General features: G+C 40.6%; 1 protein-coding gene across 1 annotated transcript in view; it reads left to right on the top strand.

The window, feature by feature from the left end:
- LOC122810537 (zinc finger protein 182-like) overlaps positions 1–24,262 on the top strand; it is a 221,445-nt gene that overhangs the window by 190,225 nt on the left and 6,958 nt on the right. The window contains exon 3 of the mRNA XM_044082117.1: positions 9,322–9,444. Within this exon, the coding sequence (XP_043938052.1) occupies positions 9,322–9,444 (123 nt within the window). The remainder of the gene's footprint in view (positions 1–9,321; positions 9,445–24,262) is intronic.

Consider the following 24,262-nt stretch of genomic DNA (forward strand, 5'->3'; position numbering starts at 1 on the left):
GAAAAAGTTAAAAATAGTTAATTTCATGCGACACAATCTTTTATGCTATCCCCAAGTTGCACAAATGTTTAGTTAACCCTCCTGGCAGACCAATCGTATCTGGTGTCCATTCTTTTGTATGTAATGTTGGTATTTTTCTAGATTTTGTACTAAAGAAATTTTTGATTAGAATTCCAGCACACGTCAAGAACACCCAAGATTTGTGTGACTTTCGCACTATAGAGTGGAAAGATGATTTTTATTGGGTGTCAGTTGATGTCAGCTTCCTTTATACTAGTATACAATTTAGAAGCTATTAATGGCATGTTGGGGGAGGGCCCTAAAACAGCACTTTAGTTATGCTCCTTGAGTTTTGTTTGACCCATAATTATTTCAAGTATGGTAATCATGTTTACTTACAGAAAAAAGATACAGGTATGGGTGCCTCTTATGCACCAACTTATGCGATAATTTATATGGGCTTTTTTGAGAAACAATTCACTTATAGTATAAAGTTCTGTAGGGAAAAAGTAGTGTTATACAGGAGATTTATAAATGATTTGATTTTCATATGTAGGGGGCAGCCTTCAGAATTTAAAACATTTTTGAAGGAGTTAAATGCTAACCCTCGTGGTTTGAAGTTTTCCATCTCCATGGGAAATTCTGTCGTTCAATTTTTACATGTGGAATTCTACATAGACAGCACACACACAATACATTATAGACCATTTAGAAAGTTGACTTCAGCAAATAATTTTTTTTATTTGCTGAGAGTATTCATCCCCCATCTATTAAATTCACTTCCCCTAGGAGAATTTAAGTGGATAGCACAAAACACTTCAGAAGAAAAATATAAGAAAGTATTTTTACTGGAGAGTAAAAGAAGATTGATGGTGAGAGGCTATAGTGAACAAATTTTGGATAATGCAGTGAGGCACATCCTAGAAAGTGATGGTAGAAAAGTTAAAAAGAAAATGCAAGATACAAGTACTCTTAAGCCCAATTTCTCTGGTAAAGACATATTTTGTTAATATCATTAGAAATTTGATTCAGGAATTTTGGCATATAATATGTCTGGATGAAACGGTGGGTGATTTGTTTCCTGGGATGGTCATATTTTCCTACAGTAGATGTTTAAATCTGAAGGAATTATTAAACATACCATTGTATAGTGTTGAAAAGGGGATAGTACGATCTTATGCCTCTGGTAAGTGTAAAGTGTGTAAAAACATTAGAAATATTTCTGGCACGATTATTAATGGATGTAAATTTGACTGTAAAGGAAGATTCACTTGTAATTTGTGTAGGGGGTGTATATAATGAGTTGTGGGTGTGAGGTTACAAAATGGTATGTAGGGCAAACAAAATAGCAGTGAAGGTTAGAGTATTTGGGGGACATCTGTAATAGGAATTTTAGAAGCCCAGTGGGAGAACATTTTTTGTAATACACATAGGGGTGATGTTAAATCATTCTTTTTCAGTGTTCTTGCCAGTCCAATCTCATTTAGAGGTAGTGATTTAAGGCAAAAATTAAATTCATTGGAAAGCAAAATAATTTAGAATTTTGGTACATTATTCCCTAGGGGACTTAACTTAGAAGTGAATTTTACTTAATCATTTAAGTATTCAAGTGTTAATATATTTATATTTAAGGTAATATTCTATGTAAAATAGCAATTGGTATAATTGCAAAGGGCTTTTTAACAAATGGTAAATGATAAGAAAAAGTTTTGGATTTTGGTGCTGTGTCCTTTAACTAAACAATTGGTTGGATTTAATTGTATAATTGTTTAATGAGTGTGGGGTTCACTTGGTATTTATTGTGTACCTTATGATGTATCCTTGAAGGCGAAAGGCCGAGGTACCATATGGTTATTTGGTGTTAGTAAAGTCTATTTACAACTACTGCTGCTAGTGTTTTTTTCATTGTCACCTTCAGTTGATCTTAGTTTTGGCTGTGTGATTTTATTATGAAAATGAAGCTGCTCAGACTTGCGGATTGCCTTTGTTTTATCCACATAATACTCAAGCAGTCTACACAGATCCAAGGTGAGAAGACCTTTCTTACTAGCAGAGACTGTGGATAAGGAAAAAGGAAGGAATGTGAATAGTATGATTAATGGACAACTCATTGTCCACCTTGGGCATAAAAGAAGGGTTTGTTTGAAGAGATATCTTGTCTCTGTGAAAATCTAAAAAGGAGTAAAAGCTATGAGACCCTGAAGTTTAGACACTGTCTAGGCTGAACTAAGAGCTAACAGAACAACAGTCTTCCAACTACATTGTTGCAAGGAAGCTGAACAGGTTGAAAAGGACCCTGAGTCAATTTTTCAAGTACAAAACTAAGGTTCCAAGAAGGTAGGATAGGCTTTCTGGGAGGCCTGATAGGAAGGATGCCTTTAAGAAATTGTTTGACCTCATGAGAGACCAAAGAAGGTTTCAAGGGCAGACAAACAGAAACTGCTGAAAGGTTTGTTGTACTGAAGAATATACCAACCCAGCATGGAGCAGATCACACAAGTAAGAGAGAACCAGAGGAACCCCCATGAATAGGGGATCCTGTTGGCAAGACAGGCACCAGACAGAAAATCTTTTCCATTTGGACGTGTACGATTTTCTGGTAGTGGGTTTCCTGGCCTCCTACAGAACCCAGAACATATCCTCAGAAAAGAGGTGCATAAAAGAAATCAAAACCCTGTCACCCACAGTGACATCTGAAGAGATGACAATTGAGGATGGATAAGCGATCTTTTGTCTTGTGCAAGAAGGTCCATCTCTGAGGTAACTTCTGGTGATTGCCCCTGCCCAAGTGATAAAGAAGGGGTATCCAATGCTGTCTGAGCTAAAAGAAATTTATCAGTAAGATTTGGGAGAGCCCTGCCTGGTTTTGTGCAGGCCTTTTGGCAACAGAGGAAGTGAGGGAAAGACCTTCCCTTCCAAGTAAAAGACAAGACATCCACTTTCCAAACCATATGACTTGATACTCTTGAACAGAATAGAGGAAGTTGTCTGTTCAGAGGGGAGGCAGGATTACCCCACCAATGGACTATGTCTAGAAACACGTCTGTTAAGCATCCTTTTATGAGCCTGTGTTTTGGACCTGTTCCACAAGTCTGTCGCGAGGTACTGAAGAGTCACTTGATACTCCCTGCCTGAGGACAGAGGAAGGAGAGGTTGGAAAAAGGTTGTCTGACACAAAACCTTTGGAGCACGAAGAGAAGCCAACATGGGAGGAGCCTGAAACCTGCAACCCATGAAAACATGATCCTAGGAGGGAGTCAGAACTGATTTCTTGAGATTTATGGTGAATCCCATATTTTGCAAAAGACAAGTGGTAATGTGGAAATCCCACAATAGACTGCTGGCAGAAGTTGCCTGAATTAACACATCATTCAGACAGGGGGAAGTCTGTATCCTTCAAAGTCTGAAAAAGGCAATGACAAGCAGCAAGGCAATTAGGGAGTAGCCTTCAAGCAGGAGAAAGGCCAAAGGGCAAAGCACAGAACTGAAAATGAGAGGAGGAAACAGAGAAACATAAACATTTCCTGAACAGAGGGTGAATGAGGATGGGAAGGTATGCAACTTTGAGGCCGAGAAAAAACAAGAAGGCCTGAGGAAGAAAGAGTAAACAAGGTCTGAAGACAAAGCATCCAGAAAGATGGGACTTTGAGAAAGGTGTTGAGCAGAGCAAGATCCAGAACTGATCTTCAGGTACCCTGTTTCTGAGGAACCAAAAACATTCTGGAGTAAAAAAAACCCTTTGCCACTTCAGAGGGTGGAACAGGCTGATTGGTGCCCTGATCCAAAAGGCATTGCAAGATCTCTGGGAAACAAGGAAGCTGTTCTAGAAGAGGTTATGGAATGCCTGAAAAGGGGAGAAGAGATTTCCAAACCATAAAATAACCCTAATGAATGATAACACCAAGGTGATCTCACACCAATTTGGAAGAGACAGAGAAAGGTAGAGAGAAAGGAGGACCTGGCCAAGGGAAGGAAGAGGCCAAATGTCAAATGGAAACAGGCTTGTCCTGAAAAGAAGACTTCTGAGACAAAGAAGTCTGAGTGGATTAAGCAGGAGGAATATGCCTAGACCCCTTCTTGGTGGGTGAGGCTGCCAGTGGATAAAGGTGGACTTAGAATGGTAATTTCTTTGGAATTTGAAGACAGGGGAGATAAAAATATGTTTGCATTCCTGCAAGGCCTTACCCTTATCCTGAAGGAACTTAAACAGGTCAACAGCATCTGTCCCAAAAAGATTTCTGTTATCCAGAAGGGCATCCAAAAGTTTGGCTTTCATATCATCAGGTAAAGCCTGCAGACATATCCAGAAATAATGCCTCATCACAGAACTAAAAGCAGCAGCCCTGGAAGAGACATCAGCTGCATCATAGCTGTATTTTATGGAGCGATGGTCAACCTGGGAAGTGGATCCAAGGAGGGGAAGAGCTGAAGCCTTCCCATCAGAATTGGGGAAGGTCAGCAACCACTGAAGCTACCAGAGAAATAAGGTCAAATACCTGGTCCATATGAGTTTGGTAATTAATAGGCCTAAAAGACAAGGTGGTAGCAGTATATACGTTTTTACCTAACCTTTCCGTAGGTCACCTGTCCTTATTTTAGGGAAGGAGCTTAGTAGATCACAAAAGCTTAGAAGGTTTACAGAGGAAAATGAAAACACAGAAGGATCAGCAGAAGGGTACTTGTACAAAAACTTGCAATCCCTGGGCATCTTGTAAAACCTGCCAGGTCTCTTACAGGATGGAGGTTGAGAATCAGGACCCACAGAGGCAGCAGAAAAGGTGTCCAAAAAGGCTGCCAAAACAGGAAGAAGAGCAGAGGGATTAGGAGACTCCTTTGTAAAAGCTCATAATACCTTTTTTGAATGTCACAGACCTGGGAGCAGTCCCATTTAAAGTACTCCATCCTGAAAGGATAATTCTTTCAAGGGGGAGTCTGGGCTCAAAGAATCCTATCCCTCAGAATCATAGTCTAGAGGGGAAGAAATTTGATGGGTGTAAACTAGGGACTCCTCCCCCAAGTCTAACTCCTCATCTGAGGAAGCCTATTCCATAGACCTCTTAACAGGAGTGGGGAGTGATACCCCTTGAGGGAGGCTTCAAGGCATTTAAAGCACTGAGTAAATCCTGAGTGAAATCCTGCCACATTGAGTATCTTTAGCAACATGGGTAATGTGTTTAGTTTTCTGCTTTTTCCTGAGTAGGACATCCACCTGAAGGACTCACGGTGGTGCAGACCTTTGGTGGGATTTGATAATTATAGTAAGTCTCAGAGGATGTGCTAGAATTTGGATCAATGCCAGCCTTCGACAGGGTCATTGCAGAAGAATCCGAGGCAAGCATGGGACAATCTTCAAGGCTTTCACTAGCTTCTAGACAGATATCCAGAGGAGACCAGACAGCAACCAGATCAGGCTTAGTCTGCTTGGCTTTGTTCTTGGCAGACAGTTTATCCTCAGGATGGAAGCAGTCCACCATAGCACCTTGAGCCAACAGCTTAAGTCGTTGGTTCTTAAGATATATGGATAAGGAAGATAAGCAGCTACTCGGGGTCCTGGGAATAAATGCTTGACAGACAGAACACTTGAGTATGGTTGTGGGAAGCTCCTAAGCAAAAAAGATACACTGGTCATGATGATCTTTATGGGGAATCTGCTTTCCAAACTGACATTTTCACTTCTTGGATGACATAAACACAAGTATACTACAATAATGAAAAAAGGTAAAGAAGAGACCCCAGTGGGAAACAGCAATGGAGGTGGAATTTCTGGGGGATTTGTGACTCCCCACATAAAGATTGGAATGATGTAATGATGCATCAGGAATAGTAGTTTTCCACCACCTGCATCTATGAAGACCAGGGTCTATTCATTTGGGAAGAAGATATGGATGTGTAGTGCATGTCCAGACATTTTTTTAAATCTCACTCCCTTCTCTCTTCTTCAGAAGTCTTGCTCCTTCTTGCCCTGCCTATAGCGTTTTTTCTCACTCCTATTTTAACTCTGCCACCCCCCTCTCTAGTTAACCTACTTTTTATATCCATTGAGGACTCTTACCATGTCTGCTCCACACCTGCTGTTCTCTTTTATTCCTTTCTTGCGGCTTCCTCCCTGACTTCTCCCCTTCTTTAGGTCTGCCACTCACTGTTCATTTTCTTGTTCCAATTACTGCCTTTTCTCCTTGATCCACTTTTAATTTGCACCCTGTTGTAGAAGTTTATCACTTTGGCATACAATGTATATTATCTGCCCAGGCTATTGGAAGATCCTCTACATATGTCTATGTCATGTTCTTTTTCCATGTATTTTATCATGGCTAAGGAAACAAGTGTTGCTCTTGTGTTTGTATTAATTTGTTTATTATTTTCAATTTATTTAATTTTACTAGGGAAATATACTGTGGTACAAAACACAGTATATGGATAATTGAGCTATCAAGATTAAATGTTAGCATGACAGATGGAATGCTTTTTGCTGTTTTCAGCTGTAATTCAAAGATAACTCCATAAGTCACTGTTTTTCTAGGAAAATAGATATCTCGGATTTAAAATAACTAAACACAAGTATGTGGGTGACAATTTTCTAGAGGGAGATGTAGGGGAAAAGATCCAGTGGCATAAAATAAAATGGTTAAATTCATTTTGGATGTGTGTGAGTTTAACAGAACATGTTTGTTTCCTTATATTTAGTTTATTGTGATGTTGGCATGTTTGGATTCAGTGTACAGTTTAGAAGCCGTGTACTATTATTACTGCGCTGTTTTTTATTAATTACAATGGTGTTAACGTTTGTCAGTCTCTGCGTTTCTTTGTAATCTCAATTTCTACCCAAGCGGTTGGTAAAAATGGACTAAGGGGATCACTTTGTAAACTTTTTCACAGTAACATACTAGAAGGTACTGAAAGAAAAGTATATCTGTGGATGGGCACCTACAGTAAGGGAGATGCACAAGGGGAAGGAGACAAAAGGATGAAAAAGACTTGGCGAGCAGACAGGAAGTGTCAAATAAGAAATGAGCTTTCATTGCTAAGAGTTGCAGGCTAGGAAGAGAGTTCACAGTTAAACAGAAATTAGTAATAAGTGGAAGACTGACTGAGTTTTTGGGGTAGCCACATTAGATGGCCTGAAAATAAAAGAATACCAAGAAATGTTTTTTTATAAGAAAATAAGGGAAAGGCATCTTAGGGTCATCACATCAAAAGCAATTAAGACTACCACCAGTTTAGAACTTTTTAATGCTACAACAGACATGGCTGTCAGGAACAGGACATTTACTTTAAATCTACAGAATCAGTGTTGCTTGTTGTCCTTTGGCTAATGCCATTTTCTGAACCTGTAGAATTATAATGAAGTACCTCAGAGTCCGTCCCAAAATTGTACCGTCATTGAGAAAATGAGCTGTGCAAGAATACTGCATAATTTAAGAATGGAAGGTGTATGGCTTAGTGGATGAGGGTGAATGAAGCAGTACGTAAGTGAATAGTTTTAAGTCATAAGTTTGGAATTGTCTCTATAGAGGCATTTGATAGGGGGGGGGGTCTATATCACTTTGACGAATCACAAATCATCGAACGCCTATTCATCAACGTTACTAATCATCAAACTGAGTTTTCAGTGGACTTTTTCCTAGGGCAAATCAATGGTAGTCCACCCTAGCGACTATGAACAAAACCATAAAACGTAACCCCCACTCGCTAACTAAATATACCAACTCAGAGAGATCACACTACAGTGGCAAAAAGTGGAAATTTCCAGTTGGTGGTGGTGGCCAACCGTTTTGTTTGCCGTAGGAAAAATTTCCCTGAAAACTGAGTTCAGTGATTAGTAGATTCGATGTATATGGGTTCGACATTGTGATAGGGATGTATCTGGATATGTTTCATGTAAAACTGTTGTTTGATTGTAGTTTATCGAACTTTCCCAGTTTAGTCACCCATAAAATGAATAAAACAGTATTGCCAAGTGGTCCTTGGCTGCCAGGGAAATCTTTTGCTTCTTGGTCATGTGTCCTTTAGCAGTACCGATTGCTTCATAAGGAATTATTTGAATCATACCACAATATATTTAAAATGATGAAATTCCAGCACAAGCTTATGCAAAGTGAAAACAATTTACTGGCTGCTGTTCTAAATAATTTAGAAGCACATTGTGTGTCATATAAACATGTCTAGGCCAGTGTGTGCTCTAACCCCTTAATGCCTTGTTTTCATGTTTGTAACTGAGCCTAACAAAAAATGCATACATACATACATTTTTGTTTTGTTTTCTGCTCTAAGTTGGTTCTTTCTTTGTCTGCTGCCTTCAATCACTTTTTGTAATTAAACATTTGGGCTGCTGAAAATGAAATAGATTCTAAAAGGATTGTATTGAGACCATCTATAAACAAAGAACACAGCAATAGTAGACTACATTTTTCAAATACACTTTACAGAAGACCTGTGCATATTAATGTTACAAAGTGTAGGATGTCAGAACAGTTGGGTGCATATGGGATAAAATCAGAGTGGACATTAAAAATGTGCCTAATAAGTCCAAACGTACTGCTTCAGCAGCTTGAGGGAAACAAGAGTGCCCATTATGTATGCACACTATAGTGTCTTTCTTCTTCACAGAACAGTCAACTGACTCAGCCATACTGCTGGCATCATGGGTCTGTGACTGAAGACTGGCAAATACTCGATAGGCTGTGATGCATACACTTTTGTTCCACTACTTGATGGCTGTAGCGGCTTCTGGGTCACTTTAGCAGGACAACACTTATAACCCCATCTAGGAAAAGGGCACTGTGTCCATCCAACATCTGTTGGCAGATGTAAATCACTCTGCTTCATCAGTCAAAATAGTTTAACTTCAGTCTTATTGATTCGTACCAATACAGCAAATCCGAACAGCCAGAACATATGCTCATCTCACTGAATGCAGGAACCCCAAAACTTGGATGTAGTTTTGATTTATGTCAGTTAAGTGTAGTATATAGTGTTTATGTGCCTTATCTAGCTCATATGTCATTATCAGTGACATTGCTGTCATGTGATTCTTGCATTGTGATTGTAAATGTGCCTTATTTATTTATTTTATTTCAAGTTTTATAAACCAAGGTAGAGCCCTGATCATATATGACCAGTTTCAGTCTCAGCCAGAGGAAGATAGAACTGGAATATAAATAAAGTAGCGTGAAGTCGTTGAACAGGTGGTTTGTTTTGTCATTTTATTTTGTTTTTGTAGTGCTATCCATCATAGTGTTGTACATTAATAGAGATTAACTTCTTTCAAGTAATTTCTTAGAGTACATTTTGACAATCTAATTTATTACATTTGTTACACAGGGTATAACATCCCTATGGAGCATTTGTTGCTGCTAATTGAAAAACCTGGCGAACGTCCAAATAATGTTCTGGAAGGATATGTGACCAAAATTCTGACTGATCTTCCTGAAGTCTCCCAAACCAGTAAGTAGATGTGACGTTAATAAATTGTCTTCGCTTTGCATCTGAAATCTCAGATAGTGTTAAGGAAATTGAAAAAATTAAAATTGTCAGAGGGAATGAGTTAACATCAGTTATAGCCCTCCAAGACAAGAAAAAATAATGACACTTGTTCATGAACTTGACAAATCTTTAGACAGGAGGTATATAAATAAACTGTATTTTCATGAACTTGCCAAATCTTAGAACAGATCTATGATTAAATTTGTTAAAAAATTGACAGGATGCAAAGAAAATAGTGATTGTCTGTGGGTACCAGATGATAAGAGCAGAGGAATAGTGGGGCATACTCTTAATTCAAAGACAGTGATTCTGCCTTTTTTTATTTTCTCCAAGTCTTTTGGGTTTCTAATACCATTCCAAATCCACCAAAACCACTAGAGCAAGCGACTTAAACCTTAGCACGGATATAAATAGGACATGCTGGAGGGATAGATTTATCACTCAGAGACTCCCTATGCTGTGGAATAAAATCCCGGTCCATGTGAGGCAGAGCACCTCGCTGGCTCTGTTCAAGAGAAATCTTGACCTGTGGATGGGAGATCGTAGGTTTACCCCGGGAATCATCTCTGTGTCACTGCTGGACAGAGGCACAACAAACTAATGGGTACAGTATTTTTTCATATAAGGGGTGGCGTAAGCCACAAAACTTTGGGCTAGGCTTATAAATGCCTTAGGGCAGATAGCCTAGTATAAACCTATGAACCTATGATGGGAATGGGCCGTATTCCTAAGTTAAAGTACGATTAAAGTTCATGAAATTAGTATTGATTCAATCTTTGATGTCAGCCAAAAGTGCTCTTCGCAGCACCCACATTGTGTCTAGTAATGACTCCTCCTACTATTCATATGGCGTTACATGTATTGGTAACATATCTAAATACAATTGTAGATTCTTTTTTATAAGATCCTTTGCTCCTACTACTGTTGGAACTGGCTTGGTATCTTTCTTCCACATTGCTCTCATTTCTGCCTGCAGATCCTGATATTTTATGACTTTGTGCCTCCCTGTACGCAGGACACTATAGTCACTGGGTGTGGCTATTTCAGTGATCAATGCTACTGTTGTCTTCTTTTCTTGGAGCACTATATCTGATTTTCCAGTATCTGTCTTTTAAACTGTTGGTAATGGGTGATCACATGTGATGTAGACGTCATCATTTTCTGTGATGCTTTGTGGCTCATGTTTCCAGTGTTTTTCAGCTACTTCAGTATTATAATGTTTGCACAATCTCCATTGCAACAGTTTTGCCACATTATTATGCCTTTCTGTATACTATCCTTCTGCCATCAGTATGTCACAACTAGCAACGAGGTGTACAACTGTTTCCAATTCAGTTTTACAAAACCTATATTTTCCCCACATGTTCAATGGACTTTGTAAACCAGCATATATGTAGTTCGCGATCTTGGGCCATCAGTATTAACCTTTCGTCTCTTAGTTTGAATTTGCCTGTCCTTAACCATTCCTGCATTCATTCCTGATCAACATGAGGTTCTTCCAGAAGTTTTCTATACTTGCAACTATATTTATGCATTTGCAAAATGTCTTGTCTTCTCATCTGTTCCTTCACCTTATATTCTTTCTTTTGTTTTTGGCACATTCAGTTGCTGCCTGATTTCTATCTACTTCTGCTTTGATTTCCATTCCTGCTTGATGCCGATATGCTTCTGCTAGATTAAGCAGACAAGTCATCGTAGATTTATTCTCCTCATGATTCAAAACTTTCACTACGTTTGGGTCTTGTGAGGTCAGCAGATGTGAGTGGAGTCCCATGATTGCAGATCTATACATGCAATCAATGTCAAGGAGGAGCATCCTTCCTTCAGAAAGGGGAATATATAATCTTGGTATGCACTTATCTTTATAAATCCTTTGGTGAGCATGAAGCATCCTTCTTGTTTTCCTATCTAATCTATCCAACACATTTTGAGGATAGTCAGTCACTCCAAAACTGTAAGTTAGGACAGGGAGAGTAAATTGGTTTATAGCTTGGATTTTTTCCTAGATATCAGCGCTGTTTTCAGGATTAATTTAAGTCTTCTAAAGTATTCCTTACTAAGTTTGATTCACATTTGTTCATGTTTTATTGCTGATCCTTCATCAATTCCCAAATATTTATATACTCCTTCTTGCTCAAGTTCTTTTATATCACATTCTTGTCCCAAACTGATGTTTTCCTGCTTTAAAGGTTGCTTTTGCACATTTATCAAGACCAAATGGCCTCCTTATATCATCTGAAAAAGTTTTGACAACTTGCAGTTGTACTTTCAGTTCCTCATCTGATGAGCTCTACAGTTTTAAATCATCGGCAAAGAGAAGATGAGAAGTCTTTTTACACTTTGCTGTTTTCTAGGAGCCAAGTTATAGCCATGGCCTAAGCTTTAAGTAGACAGCTTAATAGGTTAAGGGCAAGGCAGAATAACAGCAGTGACAGAGAGTCACCCTGGAATATCTCCCTTTGAATTTTTATCCCTGAGATGATAATTTGTCCCTTATCATGGCTTAATTACAAAGTGGTCTGCCACTGTTTCATGGTCACTGCAATGTAGTCGATCAGTGTAGGGTGTATCTTATACTTTTATTAAGCACTCTTTTATCCATGAATGGTGGGATACTATCAAATGCCTTTCTGTAGTAAATCCATGCCATACTTAGATTCTTCTCTTTTTGTTACAGTTCTCGACTATGACTTTATATAACAACAAATGATCCTTTGTTCCATAAAACTTTCTTTTATTGCCCTCTTGTTCTACTGCCATAATTGAGTTTTCTTCTGAATGACTGTAAACTGTGTCTGCATCAACTCCCATGTATAGTTTATACGTCGTCAGAAGGCAAGTTATTAGTCTATAATTTTTAGGTAGCTTGTAGGTTCACTCTTAAGTAGGAACATTGTTTTTCCTGTTAGCCAGGTTGGTGCGTGTCTGAGGTGTGCATATAAATAGATGTTCATCGTGCTATGCTGCTGCAGTGATCACACTTGGGTTATCCTGCCGTCAGGCGGTCCCGCAGTCGGCCAGAATTCCAAAGCCTTGGTCTGGCGTCGGTTGTCGTCGCTTCTTCCCTGACGTCAGTGTGGCAGGGGTATAAAAGAGGCAGCCGACACCAATTTCTTCAGTCTTTCTTGCCGCACGGTGCCCAAAGCAAAACAAGTTCACAAGTGCCGGTCGGCCAGCTCCTGAGATTTCCGAAAGAATTTCAGCCGAAGTCTTCTTTAAAGCTAAGTACCCTGTTGGGGAAACTTTTCTTGCCTCAGACCAATGTCAGACAAAGTTAATAATTGTATTACTTGTGGGAAGCAAATACCTCATAAGGATTTCCATTCCTATTGTATTCTTTGCCCTAGGTCCAGACCACGACGTCTCTGGTTGTCAGTTTTGCACTAGGTTCAATAAACACACTATCAAGCGTCGGGCTGATACCGCCCGACATTATTTTGGTAGAAGATTCAGTTATATTATGTCGTCGGAGCATCCAACATCAGCTATGTACAAAAAACGCAAGGACAAAGACAGGCAGCCTAGGCCTAGACAAGATACCGAGGTCTCAGTTAGGCCTGCCGACTCGGTGAGGCGCCTACGCAGCCCCTGACTACCGCGGATTCAGAATATTCGACTACCGGGCCTCTGGAGCCCGATCCTCCTCAACACGCAGACGCCAGCACAGCTGGCGACACGGATACTAGGGACAGGCCTTCAGCTTCCGAAGGTGTATTTAATCAGACTACTCTCTCGGTTAAGTCCTACGCTAAGCTAAAAGCGATGACTAAAGTTAAAAAAACGGGTCCTATGCCTAAAAAACAGATGCTTAAAATGGCGGAGGACCTGATCACCCTTATCAGAGGTTCACAACCGCCTCCTGACAAAAGGCCTAGACTGGAGGAAGATTACCCTCCTTCTGACCAGGAATCCATTTCCTCAGCAGACTTAGAGGAACAGGATTATCCCTTCCCTTCTTATGAAGACTCTGATGCAGAAGAGTCTATCCCCTCTGTTTCTCCTCCCGAAGACTTTTCTTTTGGAGAAACCCTGCACACCATGAGACAGCATTTCCACTGGGAAGGCCAAGATTATTCTGATTCCAAGAAAAGACTGCAGGAGTTTCTTTTTCTTCCTCAGCATAGACCCCTAGCTATTCCACCAGTCTTAGACATTCTGGATGATGTTTATAATGAATCTAGCCTAAATCCAGATTCCATACCGCCAGCTCCAGTCAAGCCTGACCGATATTACAGAGTTCCTGACTCTCGTAAGTTTTTGTATAAAAGCCCTCAGCAGACCCAGAAACCATTTCCCAGGGTCCCAAGGGGGTTAAGGCCTCTACAGCAAAAAATCCTCTTCCTGCTGAAAGAGATTCCAGGGCATTCAAAAGATGGGGGGAAAAGGTGTACACCTCTGCCACTTTAGCCATGAGGGCATTAAACTACCAATTCCACATGATTCAATACCAGCAGTACCTGCTTACTCAGTTAAAACAGAAAATGAGCCCTCAAACAGATCAGCCAGATTTCAAAGAGATACAAGATTTGTTGCATGCAGCAGAGCAGGTGGGAAAGCATACCGTACAATGTGGTTTTGATTCTTTGGAGGCCTCATGTAGAGCAGCTGTTACAGGATCTGTTATACGTAGGCATGCTTGGCTAAAAGAGCAAACTTTGCCAGAACATGTCAAAACAAAGCTACTGGGTGCTCCACTGCAAAGGGATGCGTTATTTGGTGTCAAGGCAGAGGAGGTTTTAAAGAAAATGGAAGAAAAAGCAAAATCAATGCAAACAAAGGTTTTTGCAGGTACAACCTCCACGCTTCAGCAGAAACTGGCCATCAAATAACTGGTCCTTTCCTGCTGCAGACAGACCCCAAAGGGGCAGATAGAGACGTCCTAGGGGCAGAGGCCAGACACAGGGCCCCTTTAGACCTAGACAATGGCAAGCAGCATCTCAAAGAGGGGGAGATGACAGATCTCAACCCTTCAGGGAGCAAACACAATGACTTTCCTCTTCGCCTGCCAAGCAAGATTGCCCAGGCAGCACCTATAGGAGGAAAACTGGCTCTTTTCGCACAAAACTGGCACATCATAACAAAGGACAAATGGGTTTTGGATATTATTACCCGAGGCTACAGATTTCACCTACACACTTTACCACGGATGAGAGGCATGCCAAATCTGCCAACAAACCAATGGACAGAGGCACAAAGACAAGTTACAGCCCTCATGGACTTGAAAGCAATTCAGGAGGTACCTATCAAAGAGCAAGGTCAAGGTTTTTACTCAAGACTGTTTCTTGTACCAAGAAAGGACAAAGCCTGGAGACCCATCTTAGACCTTTCAATTCTAAACACTTATCTGGAGATTCCCAAATTCAAAATGCTCACTCTACAGCAACTTCTTCCCATGCTGGGCAAGGAGTCTTGGCATGTAACGTTGGACCTCCAAGAGGCATACCTGCATGTCCCTATCAGGCAAGATTGCAGAAGATACCTCAGATTTTTGGCAGGTACAACGCATTATCAATTCTCTGCATTGCTCTTTGGCTTATCTACTGTGCCCAGAGTATTCACGAAATGCCTGGCATCAGTAATTGCATATTGCAGACAACAAGGGATTCATATTTATCCATATCTGGATGACTGCCTGATCCAAGCGGACAGCAAAAACATCCTACTACAGCATCTGGCTTTTGTAACAAAATTGCTATGTTGCCTAGGGTACACAATAAACAAAAAGAAGTCAAAACTAATACCCTCACAAGAAATAATTTTATGGGTGCCAGCTTGAATACAACGACCCAGATGGCTTACCTCACGCCAGACAAGCATGACCGGTAGTGACCGACTGGACGTGTGTCCATTTTCAGCGGAGGCCCGGGGAGAAAAGCTCCACAGTTAAAATAAACAATCAGTAGTTACATTGGATTACATAGCGATTAACAATTTAACATAGAAATTACTTACAACATATTTACAGATGAAGAACATAGTACATCAGTAGACAACTAGAATCTTTATCTGTGAAGTACATAACAGGCATTAACAAATGTAATAATGAGAAGTTCCTGCTGTATAATAAGTACTAGGCTTATGAGCATCTGAGCTTGCTATCATCAAGGTAGTTAGTGGAGTGGAAAGAAAGGTAGTAGTTGGATGGGGTGGATGATATTAGAGTGGGAGTTGCAAGGGCATAGCCAGCATGTTTTAGGTGCGCTTTTAATAAAGTTTTGAAGTTGGTGCATGATGGTACGGAGGTAATTGTGGGTGGGAGTGAGTTCCATAATTTGGCTATGGCACAAGAGAATAGTGCTTCACCAGCAGAGTTATTGGCTTTAGTGATCTGCAAGTGATTTTTGTTGCTGGATCTTAGTGGCCTGGTGGTGCGATAGGGTTGGAGTAGATTCTGGAGGGATGGGACATTTAGTGGATGGTTTACTAGTTTGAGGGCGAATGAGAGTTGATACCACTGAAGGAGGTGAGGGAGTTCAAGCCAGCCCAGTTCAGCAAGTGAGAGACAGTGGTGACTACGGTAGGATGCCCCTGTTGCGAATTTGGCGATTTTGTTGTAGCAGGTCTCTAGCTTGTTTAGATCACATTGCCTTAGGTTGGTATATACTGGAGAGGCATAAAGTAGGGTGGAGATAAGGTGGGAATTTGCTATTTAAATCTTTGCTGCTTTGGTGAGAAATTGTTTATTTCTGTATAATGCTCCTAGTTTTATGTGGACTTTTTTTATGGTCATGGATATGTGAATGTCAATTTTTTTAGTTTATTGTCTATTTCCACTCCTAGCAATTTGGTGTGTTCAGTTGGGTATATAGTGGTGGTGTCTTTTGCTGTGATGTTAAAGTGAGAGTTGTTTTGAGTATGTTTGATGGGTTGGAAGATGAGTAATTTAGTTTTGTTTGGGTTGAGTATTAATTAGGCATTGGATAACCATGTTTCAACAGAGGAAAAGGCTTCCTGTGTGACTTTTTGCAGTTTGGGTAGGGACTGGGCTGAGCAGATGATGATGATGAGTGTGCCATGTTTGGTGGCAGAGGCTAGATTATTGGTGTAAACAGAGAAAAGTAGGGGTCCAAGGATGGTTCCTTGGGGAACCCCTATGGAGACAGGTAGTTGGGGAGATATGTCATTCTGCCATACAACGGATTGTTGGCGGTTAGACAGGTAACTCTGAAACCAGTTGGTGACTGATTGTGAGAAGGATTGGTTATTGAGGACAGAGATAAGTTGTTTGTGTGGGACCATATCAAATGCTTTAGATAGGTCTAGGAAGGTAGCAGAGGAGAGAGAGCCATTGTTTTTATGCTGAAGGATAGTGTTAGTAAAGGAGAGTAAGGCAGTGGTGGTGCTATGGTTTGGTCGGAAACCATGCTGAGTACTGGAAAGGAGGTTGTTAGTAAGGAGGTAGTGTGAGACCTGAGAGTGTATGCATCTCTCTAGTATTTTGGAGAGTGGAGAGAGAATAGCTATGGGGCGGTAATTGGTTAGTTCTGCAGAGGGTCCACCTTTGTGGAGCAGGATTATATGTGAGACTTTCCACAATGTGGAAACGTAACTTTCTGACAGAGATCGGTTAATCAAGATGGATACTGGGTAGGCCAGAGCATCAGCTGCGATTTGTAGGTATTCACTTGGGAGGTTGTCTGCTGCTAATTTGGTGGGTTTAAGTTTAGTTAAGAGTTTTTTTATGTTGGAGGTAGGTACAGAAGAAAAAGAGAAGGCAGTGGGGAGATTACTAGTTGAAGGTGTGGGTTGGAGGGGGGTTGTGTTGTTTAGCTAGTGATAGTATGGTTTGGGTGAAGTGTGTGTTGAATAAAGTAGCAATATTTTCTGAGGAGTGAGGGATGTTAGGAGGAGGGTACTGACTTTACCTGGGTGGAGGATGGAGTTTATGGAGGACCAGAATTGTTTGGGGCTGTGTTGTGAGGAGTCTAGGGCAGACTGGTAGTATTGGAATTTGTCCCTTTTATTAGCTTTTGACTCTATTGCGTAGTTCTAGGAATTTCTGTCTAGCTGCGGGGTTTTGGTTTTGCCAGTGCTCCCAGGCTTTATCCCTGTTTTTCATTTCTGACTTAGTGGTTTTCTGTAGCCATGGGGAGGGTTGTGCTTTGGTTCTGGAAAATCTTATGGGGGCATGGTAATTAAGGATGTTCAGAAAGGTAGTATTGAAAAATTCAACTGCGTCATCTAGACTGAGGTACTTTAGAGCCTGCCAGTTACATTCTTTGAGGGATGAGATGAATGTGAGTGGGTTAAAGTTTATTTTTTTACGTATTTGACGATAAACGACAGGTTTAGCTTGGTACAGGTATTTTTTGAGTAGGAATGTTGGGGAGTGATCACTGAGGCTATCTGATAAGCAGCCTGTTATATATGACTGAGGGTTCTTACTGACTAGTATCCAATCCAGGGTAGTGTGCTTGTTGGAGTTTTTATTTATCCTTGTTGGTGACTGGACTAGTTGGGTGAAGCCATGAAGGTGTACATGATGGGTTGGTTTGTTGCCAGAACAGGATTGCCAGTCAATATTGAAATCACCTAAGATGATAGTTTCTTGGGGGAGATGGTGGGTAGACCAGCTGAGGAGGTTTTCTAGTGGAGGGATGTTATGGCCATGTGGGAAGTAGCATCCAATTATGTTGATGGTTTTCTTTTGGTTAATTTTGAGGTTGGTATATATTGTTTCTTCATTGCCTATTTGTGGAGCTGATGATTTTAAGATCTGGATGTTTAGATGCTGTTTAAATATTATAGCTACACCACCTCCTTTTTTGTTTAGCCAGTCTACTCTTAGTATGCCGTAACCTGTAGGGAGTATTTGCTCACTGGTAATGTGAGGTTTTAGCCAGGTTTTTGTCAGGATGACTATATCTGGGGAGTATAAGTCTATGGTGGCATGGAATTCATGGACTTTGTTGGATATACTTCTAATATTTAGGCTTAGTAGAAGGAAGTCACTTGGCTTTCTATTGGCTGTAATATTGGAGAAGTTGTGGTTTCTAGTCTGATTATGAGGATTGGGGTTGGAGGTGGTAGGGCCAGGGTTGGGGTGGATGTCTCCACTTAGGGCTAGTTTTGATATGCATGAGATTATTAGTTTTCTCAGTTTTTGAATGTGTTTGTTTATAAGGGAAACTTTATGATTGTGCTCTGTGGGTAATAGGTATGGTGGGAGGGTTACTATGTTAAGTTGTAGGGATGCTTTACGTTTGAGTAATATAGTTGGTAGAATATGTGGGGGGTGCATAGGGATGGTTCTTGAGCTGGAGGGAGGGGAGCTGAGTATGAGTGAGACATGGGTGGTGGTGTGAGTAGTAGTACAGTGGTAGTGGTTGAGTGGGAGAATGATGGAGCTTTGGTAGGATGTAAGATATGCAAGGAGAGTGCATGCAGTGAGCAAAGGAAAGGTATGTTTGTACATGGTAGTTGAGGAGGTGTGATAGTAGAGGGAATATGGAGGAGGTAGTGTTGGGTTAGCGCTGTGGTTGGCTATTGGAAAGATGGGAGGGGTTTGAGTGCAATAAAGGGGGGACCACTGGGGGCGGGAGGGAATAGGGGGCAGGGTGGGGAGCGAAGCGGGTAGAGACCCTGTTAGGTTCTTGTATGAGGGGCTGGAAACAATCACAAAGCAAAGACAAGTATGTGTTAAGAAACAATCACAATTGACCAAGGACTGCTCTGAAACTGTAAGTCTTTTCTTAATTTCTCATGTGGAATAACAGGATAACCTTGTATCAGTAGGCTACTGTGGTCATAGTTTAAATTAACAAACACACAGTATTGATCAGTTATGGATACTATTTGCTAACAGAAGGGAATAAGAGAAAGTGGAAGATGTGTGTGGTGGTGGGGGGGGGGGCTGCTTACAGCCAAAGCAGAGTGCTCTCCAGGGGAAAATGAAGATTAGCTCAAACAGGTAGACACATACTCAAAGTTAACTGTAGCTGTTTGCTAGCTGTGCAAAATGCACTAACAGCCTTCAAGGACATTTTGCATCCAGGACAACTTCTAATAAGGACAGACAACACCACAGTAATGTGGTACATAAACAAACAAGGAGGAACTCACTCCTACCCATTATGCAGGCAGGCAATGGCCTTGTGGAACACAGCATTAGCTTACCAAGTACATTTGCAAGCACAATTCCTGCCAGGAAAGGAAAATTTATTGGCAGACGAATTAAGCAGAAATTTGACAGATCCTCACGAATGGAGACTACACCCACAAGTATTTGCAATGATAATTCAAACATGGGGCCCACCAGACATAGATCTGTTTGTCTCGACCAGCAATTGCCAGCTACAAAAGTTTTGCACAAGGACTTATCCCCTGGCCTGGAAAGTGGATGCCCTTTCATTCAGTTGGGCAGCATTGTCAGTCTACGCCTTCCCTCCTCTGCCTCTACTGACAAAGGTACTACTGAAAGTCAGATCAGACAGACCACATATGATCCTCATTGCTCCGGACTGGCCACGTCAGCACTGGTACCCACTATTACGAAGCCTGACTCGCAGCCCTCCATGGATCTTACCTCAATTCCCCAAACTCTCAACTCAACAAAACTCTCAGATCCTTCACAGCCACCTCAGAACCTTAAACCTAGCTGCATGGAAGATACCTTAAATTACCAATCTACTCTCCTCTCAAAGGATGTCCTGAATGTCATTCTGGAGGCCAGGAGGCCCAGCACCAGAAAAACTTATTCAGACAAATGGAAACATTTTTGTGCATGGAACCAGGCCAAAGGTCTAGATCCTGGCATCCCAAACATTCCACAAATGCTCCAATATTTATCTGAGATGCTACACAAAGGACTTTCTTTTTCATCTATAAAGATCCATGCTTCAGCAATTTCAGCTCATTATGATACGGATCCTTCCACTTTCTCTCACCCTTTACTAAGGCAGTTTCTCAGAGGGGCAAAGAACATAAGACCCCCCCCCCCCCCAGAAAACCACCAACTCCAGCTTGGGATCTAAATTTTGTCCTAGAAAAACTAACCCTTCCTCCTTTCGAACCTGCCTTTACAGTGGATCTACAACATTTATCATGGAAAACAGCTCTACTGCTGGCAATCACCTCAGCACGCAGGGTCTCAGAATTGCAGGCGCTTATGGCAGTGGAACCTTTCCTCATTTTCCATCAGGACAGAGTGTCTTTAACAACCAACCCTTCCTTCATGCCAAAGGTAGTTTCCAGTGTGGCTCTCAATCAGACCATACACCTGCCCACCTTTTATCCAAACCCACAGAATAAAGGGGAAAAACTCCTTCATTCTTTGGACATTCACAGACAACTACATTACTATTTGGACAGGACAACGGCCTTCAGAAAATCTGACCAACTTTTTGTATCCTATGCAGCAGGGTCAAAGGGAAAACCTATTTCCAAACAGACCATCTCCAAATGGATAGCTCATTGTATCCGCTTTTGCTACTCTCACCATGGGAATCCAGTGCCTGCTAGCATTAGGTCTCATTCTACCAGGGCTACAGCAACCTCAGCAGCTTTCCTCCGAGGAGTCCCAACAAAGGACATTCTGGAAGCAGCCACCTGGAGTTCAGTGCACACCTTCACCAAACATTACCACCTTCCTCTATACTCAAAATCCAGGGCTGGCTTTGCCACTGCAGTTCTGCAGGGCATCCTAGCTGCGCCCAACACAGTATAGCTCCTTCCACCCAACCATAGCTTTGGGACTCAACCCAAGTGTGATGACTGCAGCAGCATAGCACGATGAACATAGTACAGTTTTGTACCTACCATAAATGTAGATGTTCGAGTACATATGCTGCTGCAGTCCAGGTTACCCTCCCTTCATCCCCACTTTCTAGCAGTGATTTCCTTTATCTACAGGTTCATCAACCCTCTGGATACGTCTATATGGTGCATTTGCTTACAACTACCACTATTGTTTTTCCTCTAAAGTATGTTTTGCAAACCACTTATTTTGCCTTACTAGATTGGGGCACCCGACATCTGGGGCAAGAAAAACTGAAGAAAATGGCGTTGGCTGCCTCTTTTATACCCCTGCCACACTGACGTCAGGGAAGAAGCGACGACAACCGACGCCGGACCAAGGCTTTGGAATTCTGGCCGACTGCGGGACCGCCTGACGGCAGGATAACCCAAGTGTGATGACTGCAGCAGCATATGTACTCGAACATCTACATTTATGGTAGGTACAAAACTGTACTTTCTTACTCATGGCTAACTCTTCATGCAAAGATGTTAATACTTTTAACCAAAAGTTAAGTACTGCATCTGGGCCTGGGGTTTTCCAATTAGAGGCTTTTCTTAACTTTGTTTCAATCTCTCTGGCTGTTACTTCATCCCATTTCATATCCTGTACCTTTAAACTTCTTATTCTTTCTTTTACTTCTACTATCCATTCAACATCTTTTGTTATATTCCACAGGATCTTCATCGATACTTCTCCAAAATGTATGTTTCTTCTTTTTTTTGGTGGTCTTTCAATTCATTTTACCTTGTTTCACAATTCTCTATAAAACTTTTTTGGGTCATCAATAAATTGCTTATTTTGTACCTTTCCTTTATATTTATCCACTTATCTTCTACATTTTCCACCTGTGCTGAGATTTTTAGTTTATTTGCGATAGTGCATGATATATCCTGGTCCGTTCTAATATTGTGCATTGCTTTTATCACGTCTATCCTTATGAGTATTTTTGTTGATCTCTTCCCTCTTCTATATTCTTCTAACAGTGACACTTCTTGTCTTAATTTCTTTATAATTTTATCTGTTCGATATTTCCATGATGGTATTTGATTTCTCCCCTTCCTTTCCCTCACTACCCTGTGTTCTTGTGGTAGAACTTTATCAGTTATTAATGTAGCTGCACAATAATATATCCTGTTTACGTCTGTTAGATCGCATGGATCTCTATGGACAGCTCTAATTACTGTGTTCATTTGTTTTATCAAACTTCTGACGTTTTGGGTTTTATTGACCTTCCGGAGTCTATTTCTTTCATTGATCTTAATATGTCTATTACATCAAGCAATTCTTCTCTTAGCTCCTTTTCTTGTAAACTGAGGGCACATTTTTTGTTTTCCATTTCCTGTAGGCATTCTGTAAAAAGTTCTATAGCGTCTTCCTGTGGCACATTTTCTCCAATTTCATCCTGTGCCATCCATTGCTCTGTCATATGGGAACTCACTGGCTTATCACTCCTCAACATAGACTGCATCAGAGTTTCCACATTTTCATGTTCCTTCCCTTGCTGTCCAGTTTCAAGTGAATGTTTAAACTGATTTCCTGTGGAAGGCTCCAAAATAGCTTCATATGGCACCTGACAAATTGCTTCCTGTTCTACTGGTTTCCCCTTAATTTGGATACCCATTGATGTATCCTGTTGTGGTGCTTTCTGAGTTATGTTTTCTACACTGAATCCTTTACTTCACAGGTACTCCATAACCTCCATTTATATTTCATTAACTTTTCTATTACTAATCTCCTTTACTACTTTTCCTCTTTGTCTTCTTATTTTTTGTATTGTAAAGTTTTCCATGTCCCGATTCCTTTGCCTGTATTTCTCTCAAATATCTTTGGTGCTGCTCTTTTTGTATTGGTTAGTTTTGCTTTCTCCTTTGCATAAATATTACACCACATTAAATCTCTTTTTCTTTCCCATGTCCATATTTATTCTTCACATGTCTCTTGATAATCCTGCTTCTCCTTACTTTGGGGACTCACTCCATCATGATCTAAAGTAATCTGTGTTAGACCTTCTACAACAAAACATTCGCTTCACAGGTACTCTATAACTTCAACTTCTGTTTTTTTAACTTCTACTTTACTGATCTTCTTTTCTACATTTCATCTTTGTGATATTTTTTTATTGTGAAATTGTCCATATCTGAATGCCTTTACCTGTATTTTTCTTCAAATATCTTTAGGACTGCCTGCTTTATATTAATTAATTTGGCTTTCTCCTTTGCATAAATATTGCACCATATCAAATCTCTCTTTTTCCCATGTCCATATTTCTTTTTTGTACTTTTCAAAAATCTCTAGATTTTGTTTATATTTTCGTACTTCCTCAGATGCTTCTTTTTTCAAATAGATCAATGTTTCTTGATCTGTATATAGTTTTTCGCAAATCTGTTGTATTAATGAATACAAAATTTTATTTGAAGCTTCTATCAGTTTTTCTTGTGGAAGTATTTTTCTTTCTTCTAATTTCTGTCTTAATCATTTTGTATATCTTGCATGTGGAAATTCTGGGCTTTTTGCATAGTAGTAACAATACACAATATCTTTCTTATCCTCAATAGGTCGTCTTTATGGGTCTTCTTTGGCCTATCAGTTTTTCTGATTTTTGTGGTAAACTACTACATGTTCTTCATGTTTCACTGTTGCAGTCATTACATTTGGGTTATCTTCCTGGAGGTAGCCCTCAGCCAGCCTGAATATTAAAGTCTTGGGTCCTGCGTCAGATGCTGTCTCTTCTTCCGTGACATCAGGTAGTCAGGGGTATAAAGCATGCAGCCGATGCCATTACATCAGTCTTTCTTGCCGCGCAGTGCCTGAAGCAGAAGCAGTTCACAAGTGCCGGTCGGCCGACTCCTGAAATTTTTGTATTCGAGTTTCAAACCCGAAGTCTTCAAAAAAGCTAAGTACCCCATTGGGGATCTTTTTTCTTGCTCTGAACCAATGTCAGTAAAAGTTAACAATTGTATTACCTGTGGAAATCAAATATCTCATAAAGATTTTCATTTGTACTGCATTCCTTGCTTAGGCCCAGACCACGACATCCCTCGC

The sequence above is a fragment of the Protopterus annectens genome, chromosome 9.part0 (assembly GCF_019279795.1).
Source record: "Protopterus annectens isolate FY-2018-M chromosome 9.part0, PAN1.0, whole genome shotgun sequence".
NCBI lineage: Eukaryota > Metazoa > Chordata > Ceratodontiformes > Protopteridae > Protopterus > Protopterus annectens.